Genomic DNA, 14,190 nt, shown 5'->3' on the forward strand with positions numbered 1-14,190 from the left:
AACATGTATTTTACAAATGAAATGCCTCAATGAAACATTTTTTTCCCTATGAACGGTTTTCAAAAGCTTTATTGGTGGATTTTCTCAAGTTAAAGCGCCACACAAAAATTAATGAATGTAATTGTGTAAGCAGGATGTGTGTATTATTCTTATAATTCAATAACAGGTGTTTTAGCTCATTTCAATTTATTTAAATGGGCTATTATTTATATATATTTATAGTTTTTTTTTTGGATTGAAAATTTTACAAATTTTATTAAAACGAAAACATTAAGAGGGGTTTTAATATAAAATTTCTATAACTTGTACTAACATTTATCTTTTAAGAACTACCAGTCTTTTTATCCATGGATCGCTTTAACAGAATGTTAATAACGTTAATGCCATCTTGTTAATATAAACAAATACAGTCCTTATGTACCGTATGTTGAATGTATATATCCATCTTGTGTCTTATCTTTCCATTCCAACAATAATTTACAGAAAACTATGGCATATTTTATAGATGGGTTGAATTGCGATTAATTGCGATTAATTACGATTAATTAATTTTTAAGCTGTAATTAACTCGATTAAAAATTTTAATCGTTTGGCAGCCCTAATTTTTTTATGTGTTTATATTTTACAAATGTGATGTAGTATTCATTTATATTGTATAATTTATGTTGTATATCTTTAGTTCCTATGTGAATATTAGTTCCTACTTGTTTTGCTGTGGTAGGAGGGTTTAGTATTGAACACGGGGCCGTGTTGGTTATTATTATAGCAGATAAGACAGCAGTAAATCAACAAAGACAAGTCAACTATGCCCCGATCTGCCACTCAAGAGATCTGATGGACTCAAAAAGTAGGTTACGATTGTATATTAGTTTGAAAATCGACCGGATCCACCGTATTTTTACACGAGTGACTTCCGGCCCGATCCTAGCTACCGGTAGTAGTATTGACCCAGGAGGGCCACGTCTCGCGTCAAATAATAAACTCTGCCATTCTTTTCGCGTGCGTCGCGTTGAGCCGCTTCTGGGACGCATCTAACACGCGGCCGCACTGCGACTGGTGTGCATTGGCTGATTGACTCTAACGCCTGCGTTTCACTGCGTTCTCGTGGCGGCCACGTTGTCGCGCCGTTGATGTTTCTCGGTTATACTGTCCTACCATGTTAGTCCTCATTATAGTAGAGAAGACGGAGTAAATCTAATCTACACAAAGAAACTGTAACCTGATCGACTCACAGCCTCGGAAAGTAAGGATTATATTACGTCAGAAACTCGTTCGGTACGTGCCCGTACGTATCCGAACCGAGCACCACGTACCGAAACGATTCAATACTATTACATGTACCGTTACACCCTTAGTGGCTGCGGAGGAGGCGATACCTCCAATATGATTTCGCATTTATACAAAATTAAAGGTTAGTAAACACTGTCATGAACGTTTCCCACCAGCTACAAGAGTTAACTTCAGCGTGTTTAGTGCGTCTAGCGGTGGTAAAACGTGGTGTTTGTTTTCTCTCTGGCAACTGTCTGTGTTGAGAAAGAGAGTGTATAATGTGAACCTGATACAAGTCATACACACAAGCTTTTTGTGGAAAATCAAATATTTTTGTTCTGATGGTAATACTGCTAAGCTGTGGCTGTGAGTTTAGGCTCACCTAAAGGACTGCATTTATTTTATTTAGAAAATTTCACTAATATTTTTTTCATTTGTTTTAACATTATACTAATGTTCCAATTTGATATGTTTTGAAAAATAAAAATCAAGTTAAATGGAAAAAGTATGTTTTTTTTCTCAACGTAACAAATTTTAGAGCTGTAATTGCAATATCGTGAAACCGTGATATTTTTGTTTAAGGTTTTCATATCAGCAGAATCTCATACCGGCACATGCCTAGTCGGAAGCATAAAATTCCCAAAATGGCGTTGGTAAACTTTAGCATTACAAACCAGGGTGTGGATTGGATTAAATCCCAAAGCCTTATTCTCTCGGCCAGTGGTTCCCAAACTTTTTTTTTTCCAGGGACCCATACTTTTACCATTGTAAGCTTTGGTGATCCCCCATGTACATTTTTTCTCTATATTATATTTCCAACTTAAATATCACAGGGTTAGGGTTACTATACTTGTAAAACACAAACGATATACTTTCAAATAAAACAGCAGAACAGAAAATGTGGGAAAACTTTAATTCTTTATTTATCGATGAATCTCCGTTGTACACAACAGGCGAGGCAACCTAAGTTTTAATGAGAGTTCTGACACTCAGACAGGAGGAACAGATTATTTTGACAGGTGTAGATTTAACTAAATGTACCCGTAGAAACTTCCGTGTCAACAAAACGTCCGTCCATTTCTACTTTTAACTTTAGCATAATTTCACGGATTATTCTCGTTTTTCTACCGACAGATTTTTCAACAATTGTAAGACCATTTCAAATCTCCAGCAATATGTTCGTCTCGGATACAGAGGAGTTCACGCTTGCGCCTTTCCTGTCTTCCGCTCAGTGTGCTACTAAGCGAAGAACGGTCTGACTGCAGCCGCAGATTCTTTATCCTAAACTTAACTAGATGCAGGGGTATAGTGGATATTGCGATAACAAGACTGTAACCTTTGATATTTTTGGATGTAATTTAATGTTGTCAATCAACTGTTAAAGTTGTTAAAATTGCTCCCGTTATTGCATTATTTTCCTTCGACATTCGACATGTGAAAGTTTTAAAACTGTTTCATTATTTTAAGATAGATTCAAGTCAAGATTTTGCCGATTCAGGAGTATTTTGGATAAAAAGTTAATTAGGTTAGCTACAACAGAGCGTCGCTGAGAAGTCTACTGCTTTAAGATGGCGACTCTTTACTAACACCGCCGAGTCTGTCATTTCGCATCCTGTTCTATATACATGTGATATCTACCGTAGCATCATGTGGGCGTAGTTTGTAGCAACGTGGGCGTAGTTTGTAGCGGCTGTTGGCCGCAGTCAGGTATTGTACAGGTGTCTTACCACTATTTCCTGTAGTAACAGAGATGCATATACTGACGTCACAGACGTGCGCAGTAAAGACGGTTTGTTCTCTTATTTTGCAATGAGTGTTTCGATGCGAGCAGATCGAATTATAGAAAGACATAAACCACCCCTCTCGTTTGGAATAAAATCCTGATTGCAATGGGTTTGATTGGAACAGAATATTCCCCGAAGCATTTTTATTCCGATCAGTCTTTTAATCTAAATTAGAGCCTAGTTCGGGCCTAAAAAATCCAGCCCGACCCGACACGGCCCGCTGGTATTGAGGCCCGACCCGGCCCGAGCTCGATCACTTAACTAGATTTGCAGGCCCGAGCCCGAAAAACCCGATTTTTTTTGTTTGTTTTTTTTTTTTTTTTTTTGAGTGACGCGGAAAAAACGCAGCAGCAGCAATTTATTTTCATTTCTTCGAGTTGGCAGAAAAAAAACGCAAATTTTCTTAATGTTTAAATAATTTACATATTTTTTTTAGAATTATCAAAGCATTCACACAACGAAATAACGCTGGGAAAGTTTGTTAAGCATATTTCTGAGTGTGTGGGATATTGTTCTCACATGGACGCGCCTCTCTGACAAGGAGAGGGAACAGGAGAGGGGGGCGCCTCGGCCGTGCGCAAACGGTAGAGGGGGAGGACAAGAAGGAAAAGCGGCCGGCGCCACGGCGTTCGTGCACACGCACAAGCAAAAGCGCAATACAGAGAGACTGCTCTCCATTTATTTTTTTTTTTTTTTTTTTTTTTTTTGAGTGACGCGGAAAAAACGCAGCAGCAGCAATTTATTTTCATTTCTTCGAGTTGGCAGAAAAAAACGCAAGTTTTCTTAATGTTTAAATAATCTACATATTTTTTTGAGAATTATCAAAGCATTCACACAACGAAATAACGCTGGGAAAGTTTGTTAAACATATTTCTGAGTGTGTGGGATATTGTTCTCACATGGACGCGCTTCTCTGACAAGGAGAGGGAACAGGAGAGGGGGGCGCCTCGGCCGTGCGCAAACGGTAGAGAGGGAGGACAAGAAGGATAAGCGGCCGGCGCCACGGCGTTCGTGCACACGCACAAGCAAAAGCGCAATACAGAGTGCTTGCTCTCCATTTTTTTTTTTTTTTTTTTTTTTTAAATAATTTATTAGTCCGGCATGGCGGCCCGACCCGACCTGACCCGAACGTGAATGCTTAAATTGTGGGCCCGACCCGACCCGACATTCGGGTCGGGTCGGGTTTGGGTTCGGGCACAAAATCTAACCTCTAATCTAAATAAATGTGTCCATGTAGTAAAATTAAAACCCTTAAAATCAAGAGGGCTTCAGGACTCCCAGGTTGGGAATTACTGGTCTAAGAGATAGATTAATAGGTCTCTCAAGACTTTTGTGCTTTTTGCATTTTGTATGGAGAGATTGGAACAGGGAAGTGTGGGCTTAAACTTATATTCAAGAAAAGATGTGCAAGAATAAAAAAATACCCATCCCTGATTTATGTAGAACAGTAAGTAGTCTACTTGTTTAGAGTGAAAATACAATTATGAATATGAAAATCTCTTAGCTACTTAAATTCCCTTTTTTAATTTCTCTAATAAGTGTGCATTTTGAGGGAGGAAATGGGGTTCAAGGTGCTAGTGTTTGTTCATTTCGATGAAAACCCTTTAGAGGAAATAATTAGCTTTAAAAAGTGCTTTAACGACTTTAATGAGACACTTTCACAATGCCCTGAGGCTCAGGAATGCACCAAGAGTGGTCCCTCATAGAGGAGCGCTTTCATGCACAGATACAATGTAGACTGTGTATTACCTGCTTATGCCCTCCTGGCTGTAGAAAACAGAGTAGGTTAGCTCGTCTCCGTGCGGTTCAGCCGGCGGGCGCCAGGTAAGCTTGATGAAGCGGGTGGAAACCAGCGAAGCCACGACATCGCGGGGGGCGGAGGGAGTGGGTCCCGCTGGACCAGCTACACCCCCAGAGCCTGGCGTTACATGGTCAGTAGTGTTAGGAGTCAGTGAGGGGGGAGGGAGTGGGGGCAGGGCTACGTCTTGGGGTGGGGAAGAGGAGGTGGGAGGGTTGAGGGGATACAGGGGAAACAGAGGCAGCATGGGGGGTGAAAATGGGAGAGGTGTCACCCAGAAAAAGGAGAGCGGGAAAAGGAGGTGAAATGGAAATGACGGTGAAACGAAAGAAAGGAAACAAAAACAGAAGAAAAACAAAATAACAACAACGTAACAAAAAAGACGTCTGGTATCACAAGGAAACACATAAATAAAACAGTTCTACTACACTTACACAATACAGGGGGATACTACACATGCATTACTACACTGCTCTCTATAAAACAACAGTATTGCACACGACATTTACACAACTATTTGTCATGAAATATTTGTCATTTATGGCACTGATATTAATTGGCTTTATCAGCCAAAGTAGACTATAAACTTTGACACTTGAATACTTTCTTGAAGAATGAGCTTTCTTAAGACATGCCAGATAATGTTTTCAAACATTTTTCCACCTCATTCCACAACCTGGCTTCAGAAATGTTTGATTAGGGATTCAGAAGGAAGGGGAGGTGGAAAGAACAATATGTGGCACGATGTAGCGAAATCTGCTTTCCATTTGCTTGGTGAGTGGAAACCATATGGAAAGGAATGTCAGGACATTTCCATTTGCGTGCAGGTCAGGAGAAGTGATGGGGTCTTGCATAAATATAGCAAAGTAGCATGTCAAGTGCGGCCTGTGTTATTGTTAGCCAGAGTGTGTTCAAATGCAAGTCCTGCTGGCTCATTTAGCTGTCACTCCATTGGGACAAAACCACTAATTTGGTTTGCAATCGTTTGTTTACATTTTGAATGTCCATTTGGATTTGTGTGAAACATGTGCAGCTACTTTCCTCTCAGAGTAACAAATGCTTATCTATCCACAAGGACACAGAGTAACTAACCATTTCTTTCAGTGCATCTACTGTGTACACAAAATGATCTTATATACGTAGCTCCTATAAGCTCACATAAATGTTGCAACATTGTTGATTCCTGACAGTGTCAAAACGAATTTGTGTATTAACTTGAGTAGAAGGCAGGATTTTTATAAAGTCAAATGTACCAACAGACAATAAATAAACCAAGGAGTCTGGACAATGACACATTTTAGGGACTTCTCATTCAAAAGGTTTGAGCTTCTGGGTAGGGTTGCCAACTGTCCCTTGAAAAACAGAATCGTCCGGTATTCAGAAACAAAAGCACGCGTCTCTTAGGCCTGCACAATGTATCGTTTCAACATCGCCATGTGCTAATGCGCAACAGTCGCATCGCAGGACGTGCGATTTTGTTTTGTTTTGAATGTAAACTTTTGTTTTTCTTCATAAAAGCAATAATTGTGTAGACACATGGCTCTCAGGATCCTTTTTACATACACCAATCGTCATCATTCACATATAAACTCCCTTAGCCCGGACTAAGCTGTATTATATGATTACCAGGGATGTTCCGATCGCATATTTTTGCACCAGAGTCCGAGTCACCTGATTTTGAGAATCTGCTGATACCGTGTATTAGGGGTGTGACAAAATATTGAAATGGTGATATATTGTGATACTTTGTATCCCCAAAGGTTATCGATATGCTCCTGCCAAGAATCGAGATATCGTTTTAAAAAGGTGTCAATGTCTAAAAAAAAAAGAAAAAAAAAAGGAACCAACAAGTTGCTACCAAAATCTTTCGACACAATAGCGTCTCAGTTAACTCTAAGGCTGCATTGACGGTGCTTGACGCCCAATCCATTTAGACTAGAAACGTTCATTCGTTCTAAACCAGAGCATTCACAGTCATTCTGTCCGATTTTCAGGGCATTTACAGGTCACTTGCTGCTCCTTTTAGGTCATTTCCTGTTGAGTTTGAGTCACTGCCTATTCATTTGGGTGATTCCCAGGTCACTTCCTGTTATGTAACTTAAAATAAACAGGAAGTGACCCATAAAATACCCCAAAATAAACAGGAAGTAACCGAAAATCAACAGGTAAATGACCTTAAAAGACCCAAGATTAGCTCAATGCCTGGCATTGGCTGCCACTGACAGCCATAGACGTTCAATCCGTTTGAACTGGGAGGGTGGCAGCGAAGGTTCGTTCCTTCGCTGCCACCCTCCCAGTTCAAACGGATTGGACGTCTACTAGTGATAAACTCATTCCAATTCACAGCAGAAGCTTGTTTTTCTGTTTATTGGTCGTTTGTAGAATATCATAGAATTATTTCCTGACCAAAGTATCGATAGTCGTTGTATCGCCATATCGTCAGATCATCATTATCGTGAGCTTTGTATCCCAAATCGTATCGTATCGTGAGGTACGAAGAGGTTCCCACTCCTACCGTGTATCAGCAGATTTTTTTTGCTTTAAACCTCACGCTGCTGAGAACAGCCTCTAAATTAAACAATGAATGAGTTGCAACAGCACAATTCAGACTGTGTACCAAGCTTAACGATGATTAACACATTTGTGCCTTTGATCATAGAGCTATCGAGGCTTCTCTGGCCAGACTTTAAGTACCCAAGAAAAGGAGCAAGAGGGAGAGTGAGAGGCTGTATGAGCATGAAGCAGAAAAACATAAATATATATTTTAAAATTAAAAACTCGATCCTTTTTCACCCAATTCTGATCCCTGAAAAATGGCGCGATCGTTTCGATTTTCGATCCTGTGATCGGATCAGGACATCTCTAATGAATACAATGTGGTCGTAATGAGTCAACCAAAGTCTTCCCAAACAGAGCTATTGAGGTCTGGTGAATATTATTCAGTGTTAATATCCCAATTATTGCAAACCCCCCAAAGTATCGCAATGTCAGTTTGTTCCAGCATCATTTAGCCCTAGCGTCTCTTATTGAGCTTTCAAGGGACGTGCTTTGTCCCTTATTATCATCAAACTCGAAAATAGTGTCTTATTTGCAGAACAAACGAATACTGGTATGATGCTTTATAAGAATATGCAGAGAAACGCATTGCCCCCCGATACTGCTTTTTGACCAATGAGCTGACGGAACAATGACTACAAAATCCCACTCATCTTATTGATCGAAGTACTGTCGCTAACGGATATAGTGTGGAAGATAAGAGGGTTGAGTGAAGCAAGAGTAAAAAGCATGTTCAAAATGATGATCAATTGTTTTCTTGTTCTGTGTACACCATTTTCACTAATTGTATTATATTTTTGTGTTCTGTCAAATTCATTATATTTGTAGTGAGCATTTGCAAAAATGTTAGAGCTGCGGGGACTTTGAACGCACCTAAATTGTAAACAATTTACCCGAGAGTTTGCTTGCACTTTAAAAAACTACACCCCCAACCCCACACACACATTCGGGCTCAGGACCTTAAGTGTTAAATTACGCAATTATTAATTTAGCAGGACAGATTTCATTCTAGTAGATTTTTTATTAAAAATACATTTCTGATATTATATATGCCATGTCACTCAAATATGTACCAAATAATTCAATGTTGAGTAAAATTAATAGTAATAAATAATACAAAATATTATAATTATTAATTAATTTAATTAGTTTAATTAGGGATTTAATTAGAAAATATTATATTATTTAAAAAAAAAAAAAAAAAAAAAAACACTTTTCACATACAAAAAAAATAATTAAAGTTTGACAGATATCAGGCCGGCCGGCTCTACCGATGAGGTGTCCCTTATTTTGTTTGGAAACCCTACTTCTGGGTGACTATTTCATTCTGAGCTACCTTAAGTTTCTATATGCACTCAGTGTGTATGTCATGAATAGTCACAGCTGATAGATTCTTGCTTTCATTTTTAAATTTCACTTTGTCAATCTGCTCTATGTTCAAGACAGAACATTAACATTCAAGCGCGCTACTAATAGTAACTACATTCATTTTCTATTCGGAGATTATCCAGCTCACTTTATACCTGACGCTAAGCAAAGGTTTGCATGGTGTGTTGAGTCAGTTGCGGTGATCTCAAATTTTGGATGGATTTGGAGATGTTTCTCAAGTGAAGTTTTATGAAATGTATACAGATCTACTCTAAACTCTGCCTGGAACATGTAAATGAAAGAAAATGATTGAAAATAGTGCTAAAACCGAACTAAAATATGTTCAGAAATTTTAGAGTATTAATATGATTTGATCACAAGATTTGATTTGGGCAAAAGATAATTTTGAATATTACGTAACTATTTGTACTACCACCACTTGAGAAAACATTAGGGCTTGGTCTCAGAACTAAAATAAGTTTGTCATTCCAGCAAAGAGCATAGAGGCTAAGTGCTTCGAGATATCATGAAAAACACTGTGCTATTGTCAGTTTCCCTATCTTTCTATTCAAAAAAAGCAAGTGGTTGAGGAAAGTATCGCTGATAGACCGAGACACTAATGACATTTCCATCTTCCGTCATTTGCAAAAAATCGACATGCAGCCGCACTACCAGTGTTTCTCTGTCCAATCAGTCTTGTACATGCAGGCCTGAGGTTGTTACAGTACGGAGACGTCAGCCATCTAGCACTATTGCAGGGCTCTACTCATAGCTGATTAATTGTATCATTAGTCCTTGTACCGGAGGTAATGAATAGCTGGCATTAAGGCTTTAATGAGGAAGGTTACTTCATATCTACATAATATATTTGGGCCACCAACACATAATACAGCCGGGTAAAGGCATTCACAGTGAAGTATTTGTCTTAATATTGGAGAGTGTGTGTGTGTGTGTGTGGGGGGGGGGGGGGGTGTAGACCTATCAACTGGGAAATACAATTACAATTAGTCACATGCAGAGGCAGTAGCAAGGAGCACTTGGCAGAATTGGACACATTGTCTGCACCCCAGAGCTCTTTGTGTGGCCTTCTTAACCACGATTCAACAGCTGCTGCACTAAGATGTTTGCCAAGTGTTCAAGGGACAATTACACTGACCAGAGTAAAGAGACTGCGACAAAACAAAGAGCTTCCGATCTCATAAATTTAAGCTTTGTATAACTTTCAACTCTGCTTCTAACTTCACTCATTGGCTTTAGGAATATTCCAGAGATGTGACCAGGGGTGCGAGAAGTTGGGGGGAGTGATGAAGATTTTATGAAGCCCTTCACAGACAGATGCCTTAGAAAATAGTATTTTGTATTTGTGGCAATGAAGTGGCAGGGCCCAAGGTGACACTTTTTCACAGAGCCCAAATGCCTGCCAGTGTCCTTGGGTGCAATTCTTAACATTCACCAAGTATTCCATCAAATGGTCTGAGTGCACAGATAAGAGTCAGGCTCAGACTAAAATACGGCATTCATATCTGCCAGAAACACACACGGGACTGGAGGTTCTGATACACCAATGAAGGTAAACATACGAGACCATGCCAGGTTCATGGGGAAAAATGTGTACTTAACTATTGTCTCGGAATTGAATGCCATTTGTAATTATCTTTGAACATGTTTTTTATGTTCCATGATGGTAATGGTTGATCCTACGGTCATTTATCAGACAGAAAAAAAGACCGATGTTGAAACAGAATCAGAAAGCCTTTGTTGTCACTGCAAATTAAAACAACAAAATTAGTAAAGTGCTTCTTCCTTAAAAGAACATTAAAAACCTCAAACCACTCTTCCCACAATCAACATTCACACACTCACACTTAAAATGAGCACTGACTTCTATATTTGAATCACACAAAATAGTTGCATGCTAGTGCTCCAGTCAGGGACAAGAATTCTTCCGTCTGAGAGTTCAATGTAAGTGTACAATAAAGGTGGCAGGCAAAAACAATATCCTGTAATTGCTTTAATGGTTCTGGGGTAAATGTTGTGGAAAATTATTGGTGGCTGGGAGCAACTTTTGGCTCATTTCTGCCACTGCTCACTTTCACAACTGGCAAAATCAGAAAACCTGGCTATTCATGATAACTGAGCTGTAAAAAGCGCTAGCGAGGGAAAGTGCACCAGAAGGAAATGGTTTAGAGCAAGAAAACTGTCGAACCAACAACATGCTGTTGAGATCCTCCTAAAAATAATAGAACTAAATATTCTAACTAAAAAATATAGTGTTTTTTCCGACAGTTTTGTAATGGTGTTAGTACTCGACTGCATTTGGAGGAAAACTGGACAAAATCAACAACAAACCGAGAAAAAAATAATTTCTAAATAAGATGTCTACCTACAGTGCCTTGCAAAAGTATTCGGCCCCCTTGAACCTTGCAACCTTTCGCCACATTTCAGGCTTCAAACATAAAGATATAAAATTTTAATTTTTTGTCAAGAATCAACAACAAGTGGGACACAATCGTGAAGTGGAACAAAATTTATTGGATAATTTATACTTTTTTAACAAATAAAAAACTGAAAAGTGGGGCGTGCAATATTATTCGGCCCCCTTGCGTTAATACTTTGTAGCGCCACCTTTTGCTCCAATTACAGCTGCAAGTCGCTTGGGGTATGTTTCTATCAGTTTTGCACATCGAGAGACTGACATTCTTGCCCATTCTTCCTTGCAAAACAGCTCAAGCTCAGTGAGGTTGGATGGAGAGTGTTTGTGAACAGCAGTCTTCAGCTCTTTCCACAGATTCTCGATTGGATTCAGGTCTGGACTTTGACTTGGCCATTCTAACACCTGGATACGTTTATTTTTGAACCATTCCATTGTAGATTTGGCTTTATGTTTTGGATCATTGTCCTGTTGGAAGATAAATCTCCGTCCCAGTCTCAGGTCTTGTGCAGATACCAACAGGTTTTCTTCCAGAATGTTCCTGTATTTGGCTGCATCCATCTTCCCGTCAATTTTAACCATCTTCCCTGTCCCTGCTGAAGAAAAGCAGGCCCAAACCATGATGCTGCCACCACCATGTTTGACAGTGGGGATGGTGTGTTCAGCGTGATGAGCTGTGTTGCTTTTACGCCAAACATATCGTTTTGCATTGTGGCCAAAAAGTTCAATTTTGGTTTCATCTGACCAGAGCACCTTCTTCCACATGTTTGGTGTGTCTCCCAGGTGGCTTGTGGCAAACTTTAAACGAGACTTTTTATGGATATCTTTGAGAAATGGCTTTCTTCTTGCCACTCTTCCATAAAGGCCAGATTTGTGCAGTGTACGACTGATTGTTGTCATATGGACAGACTCTCCCACCTCGATTTTTTTCACATCGTTTCAAACTGCAAGCATGGTACGAAAAACATAATAATTACCTTGAATCCTCGAACAAATCACTCCTGAGACAATCCTTCCTGTTTGTATGCGGTACAGCTTTCATACTTTTTCAACCTAAATCCGGCGTTAGATCTCTGCGTGCGTGTTTGAGAATAACTTCTCTTGATGTGGGGAGGCCCCTTACTTGAAGACGAGGTGCAGTGTATGACGGATGTGACACGTCTAGAGGTGTGCATCGACACCGCCCTCACGATTCGATTCGATTACGATTCGGAAGGCCACGATTCGATTCGATTCGATTCAGAGGGTCACGATTCGATTCGGTTCGATTCGGCAATGCATTGCGATGCATTAAAGCCTGGGATGCATTAAAATTCTAAAGCAAAGCATATTTTTTGTGAATCATGAGCCAACACAAGCGGACAAACATTAAACAACTTTTTATTGGCTCTTGTGTCACTCCTGGTCGAAGTCAAATGAAAATAGTATACTTTCCTATATATCTTAAAAAAAAAAAAAATCAGATCACAGCATTTAATTAGTGCTTATAATGAGACCAGGGCTTTCTCTTTTTTTTTTTTTTACACACAGTAGCAGCCTTTCACACAGTGCAACATCTGAACTCCTGTGCAAAATCAGTAATAACAGTCACTGTATTTTAGTCACAACGACCCATCAATAAAAATATTCAAGTAAATATTAAAGAAAACGACAAAGAAAATATTGTAGTGCAGCAGCATCTTTATCGCAATATCAATCCAGAGATCAGTTCAGTTGCAAACAAAACATCAACTAAATTGCAATGTAGAACAAAAGTAAAATGTAGGCCTAGCCAATCTTATATCTATAATATTTCTCGCTCCCTCTTTCTCCGTTTCAGCCATTGTTATGTTATGTCCTATCTCTCTGCTCTCTCGATTACAACTGCGCTTGTCTGTGACGTTACTCCGGTAAGGAAGCGGATTTGGGTTCCTCGTCCCCCCTGCATAGAGGTTAGATCTTGTGCCCGAACCCGACCCGAAATGTTAAGCATTCACGTTTCGGTGGGTCGGGTCGGGCCGCCGCGCCGGACTAATAAAGTATTTAAAAAAAAAGAAATAATAAAAAAAAATGCGCAGAGGGCTGTGGCGCAGCCCTCTTTTTCTTCTTCTCCTCCCGTTATTTCGTTGTGTGAATGCTTTTATCATTCTCATAACTATATGTAGACTATTTAAATATTGAGTAAACTTGCGTTTTTTCCCTGCCAACTGAGAATTCGTTACGAAAGACACTTTTATTTACGCACACAAAGGCAAATGTGATCCTTTTGAATCTTCTCCTCTGTGTGTCTGTTAAACCGTGTTTTTTATTTATTTTTTTAAATCAAACTTTCCCAGCGTTATTTCGTTGTGTAAATGCTTCTATAAATTTCATAAAAATATGTAGACTACTTAAATATTGAGTAAACTTGCGTTTTTTGTCTGCCAACTGAGAATTTGTTAGGAAAGACACTTTTATTTATGCACACAACAGCAAATGTGATCCTTTCGAATCTTCTCCTCTGTGTGTCTGCAAAACCGTGTTTTTTTTTTTATATTAAACTTTCCCAGCGTTATTTCGTTGTGTAAAGGCTTTTATAACTCTTATAAAAATATGTAGACTATTTAAACAGTAAGAAAACTTGAAGAAATGAAAATAAATTGCTGCTGCTGCTGCATTTTTTTCCCTGCATCACTCGGCTCGGGCATGCAAATCTATAGTTAATTGATCTGGCCGGTCGGGCTTCAATACCAACGGGCTGTGTAGGGTTGGGCTGGAATTTTTTAGGCCCGATCTAACCTCTACGGGCTTGCTTTGAATGTAAAGTAGCTCTCTCTACAGGTAAACATGAGAATAACAATACAAATGGGGAAACCAAATCCATTGCATCACCGGAATTGCGCAGGGAAGATGTTTGAACGTACTTATATATTTTAAAATGCGCTGAATCGATTCAGTGTGTTGCCCGCATCGAATCGAATCGTCCCTGCCCCGCATCGGGATGCATCGCCGCATCGATTATTGTT

At 39.4% G+C, this 14,190-nt stretch overlaps 1 protein-coding gene across 9 annotated transcripts in view; it reads right to left on the reverse strand.

Moving 5' to 3' along the window:
- neo1a (neogenin 1a) overlaps positions 1-14,190 on the reverse strand; it is a 303,823-nt gene that overhangs the window by 55,758 nt on the left and 233,875 nt on the right. For 8 of the 9 annotated variants that reach the window (XM_057834057.1, XM_057834073.1, XM_057834013.1 and 5 more), the window contains exon 8: positions 4,803-5,037. In XM_057834057.1, the coding sequence (XP_057690040.1) occupies positions 4,803-5,037 (235 nt within the window). The remainder of the gene's footprint in view (positions 1-4,802; positions 5,038-14,190) is intronic. The other variant, XM_057834047.1, reaches the window with a different exon arrangement.

Source organism: Corythoichthys intestinalis, chromosome 1 (genome assembly GCF_030265065.1).
Source record: "Corythoichthys intestinalis isolate RoL2023-P3 chromosome 1, ASM3026506v1, whole genome shotgun sequence".
Taxonomy (NCBI): Eukaryota; Metazoa; Chordata; class Actinopteri; order Syngnathiformes; family Syngnathidae; genus Corythoichthys; species Corythoichthys intestinalis.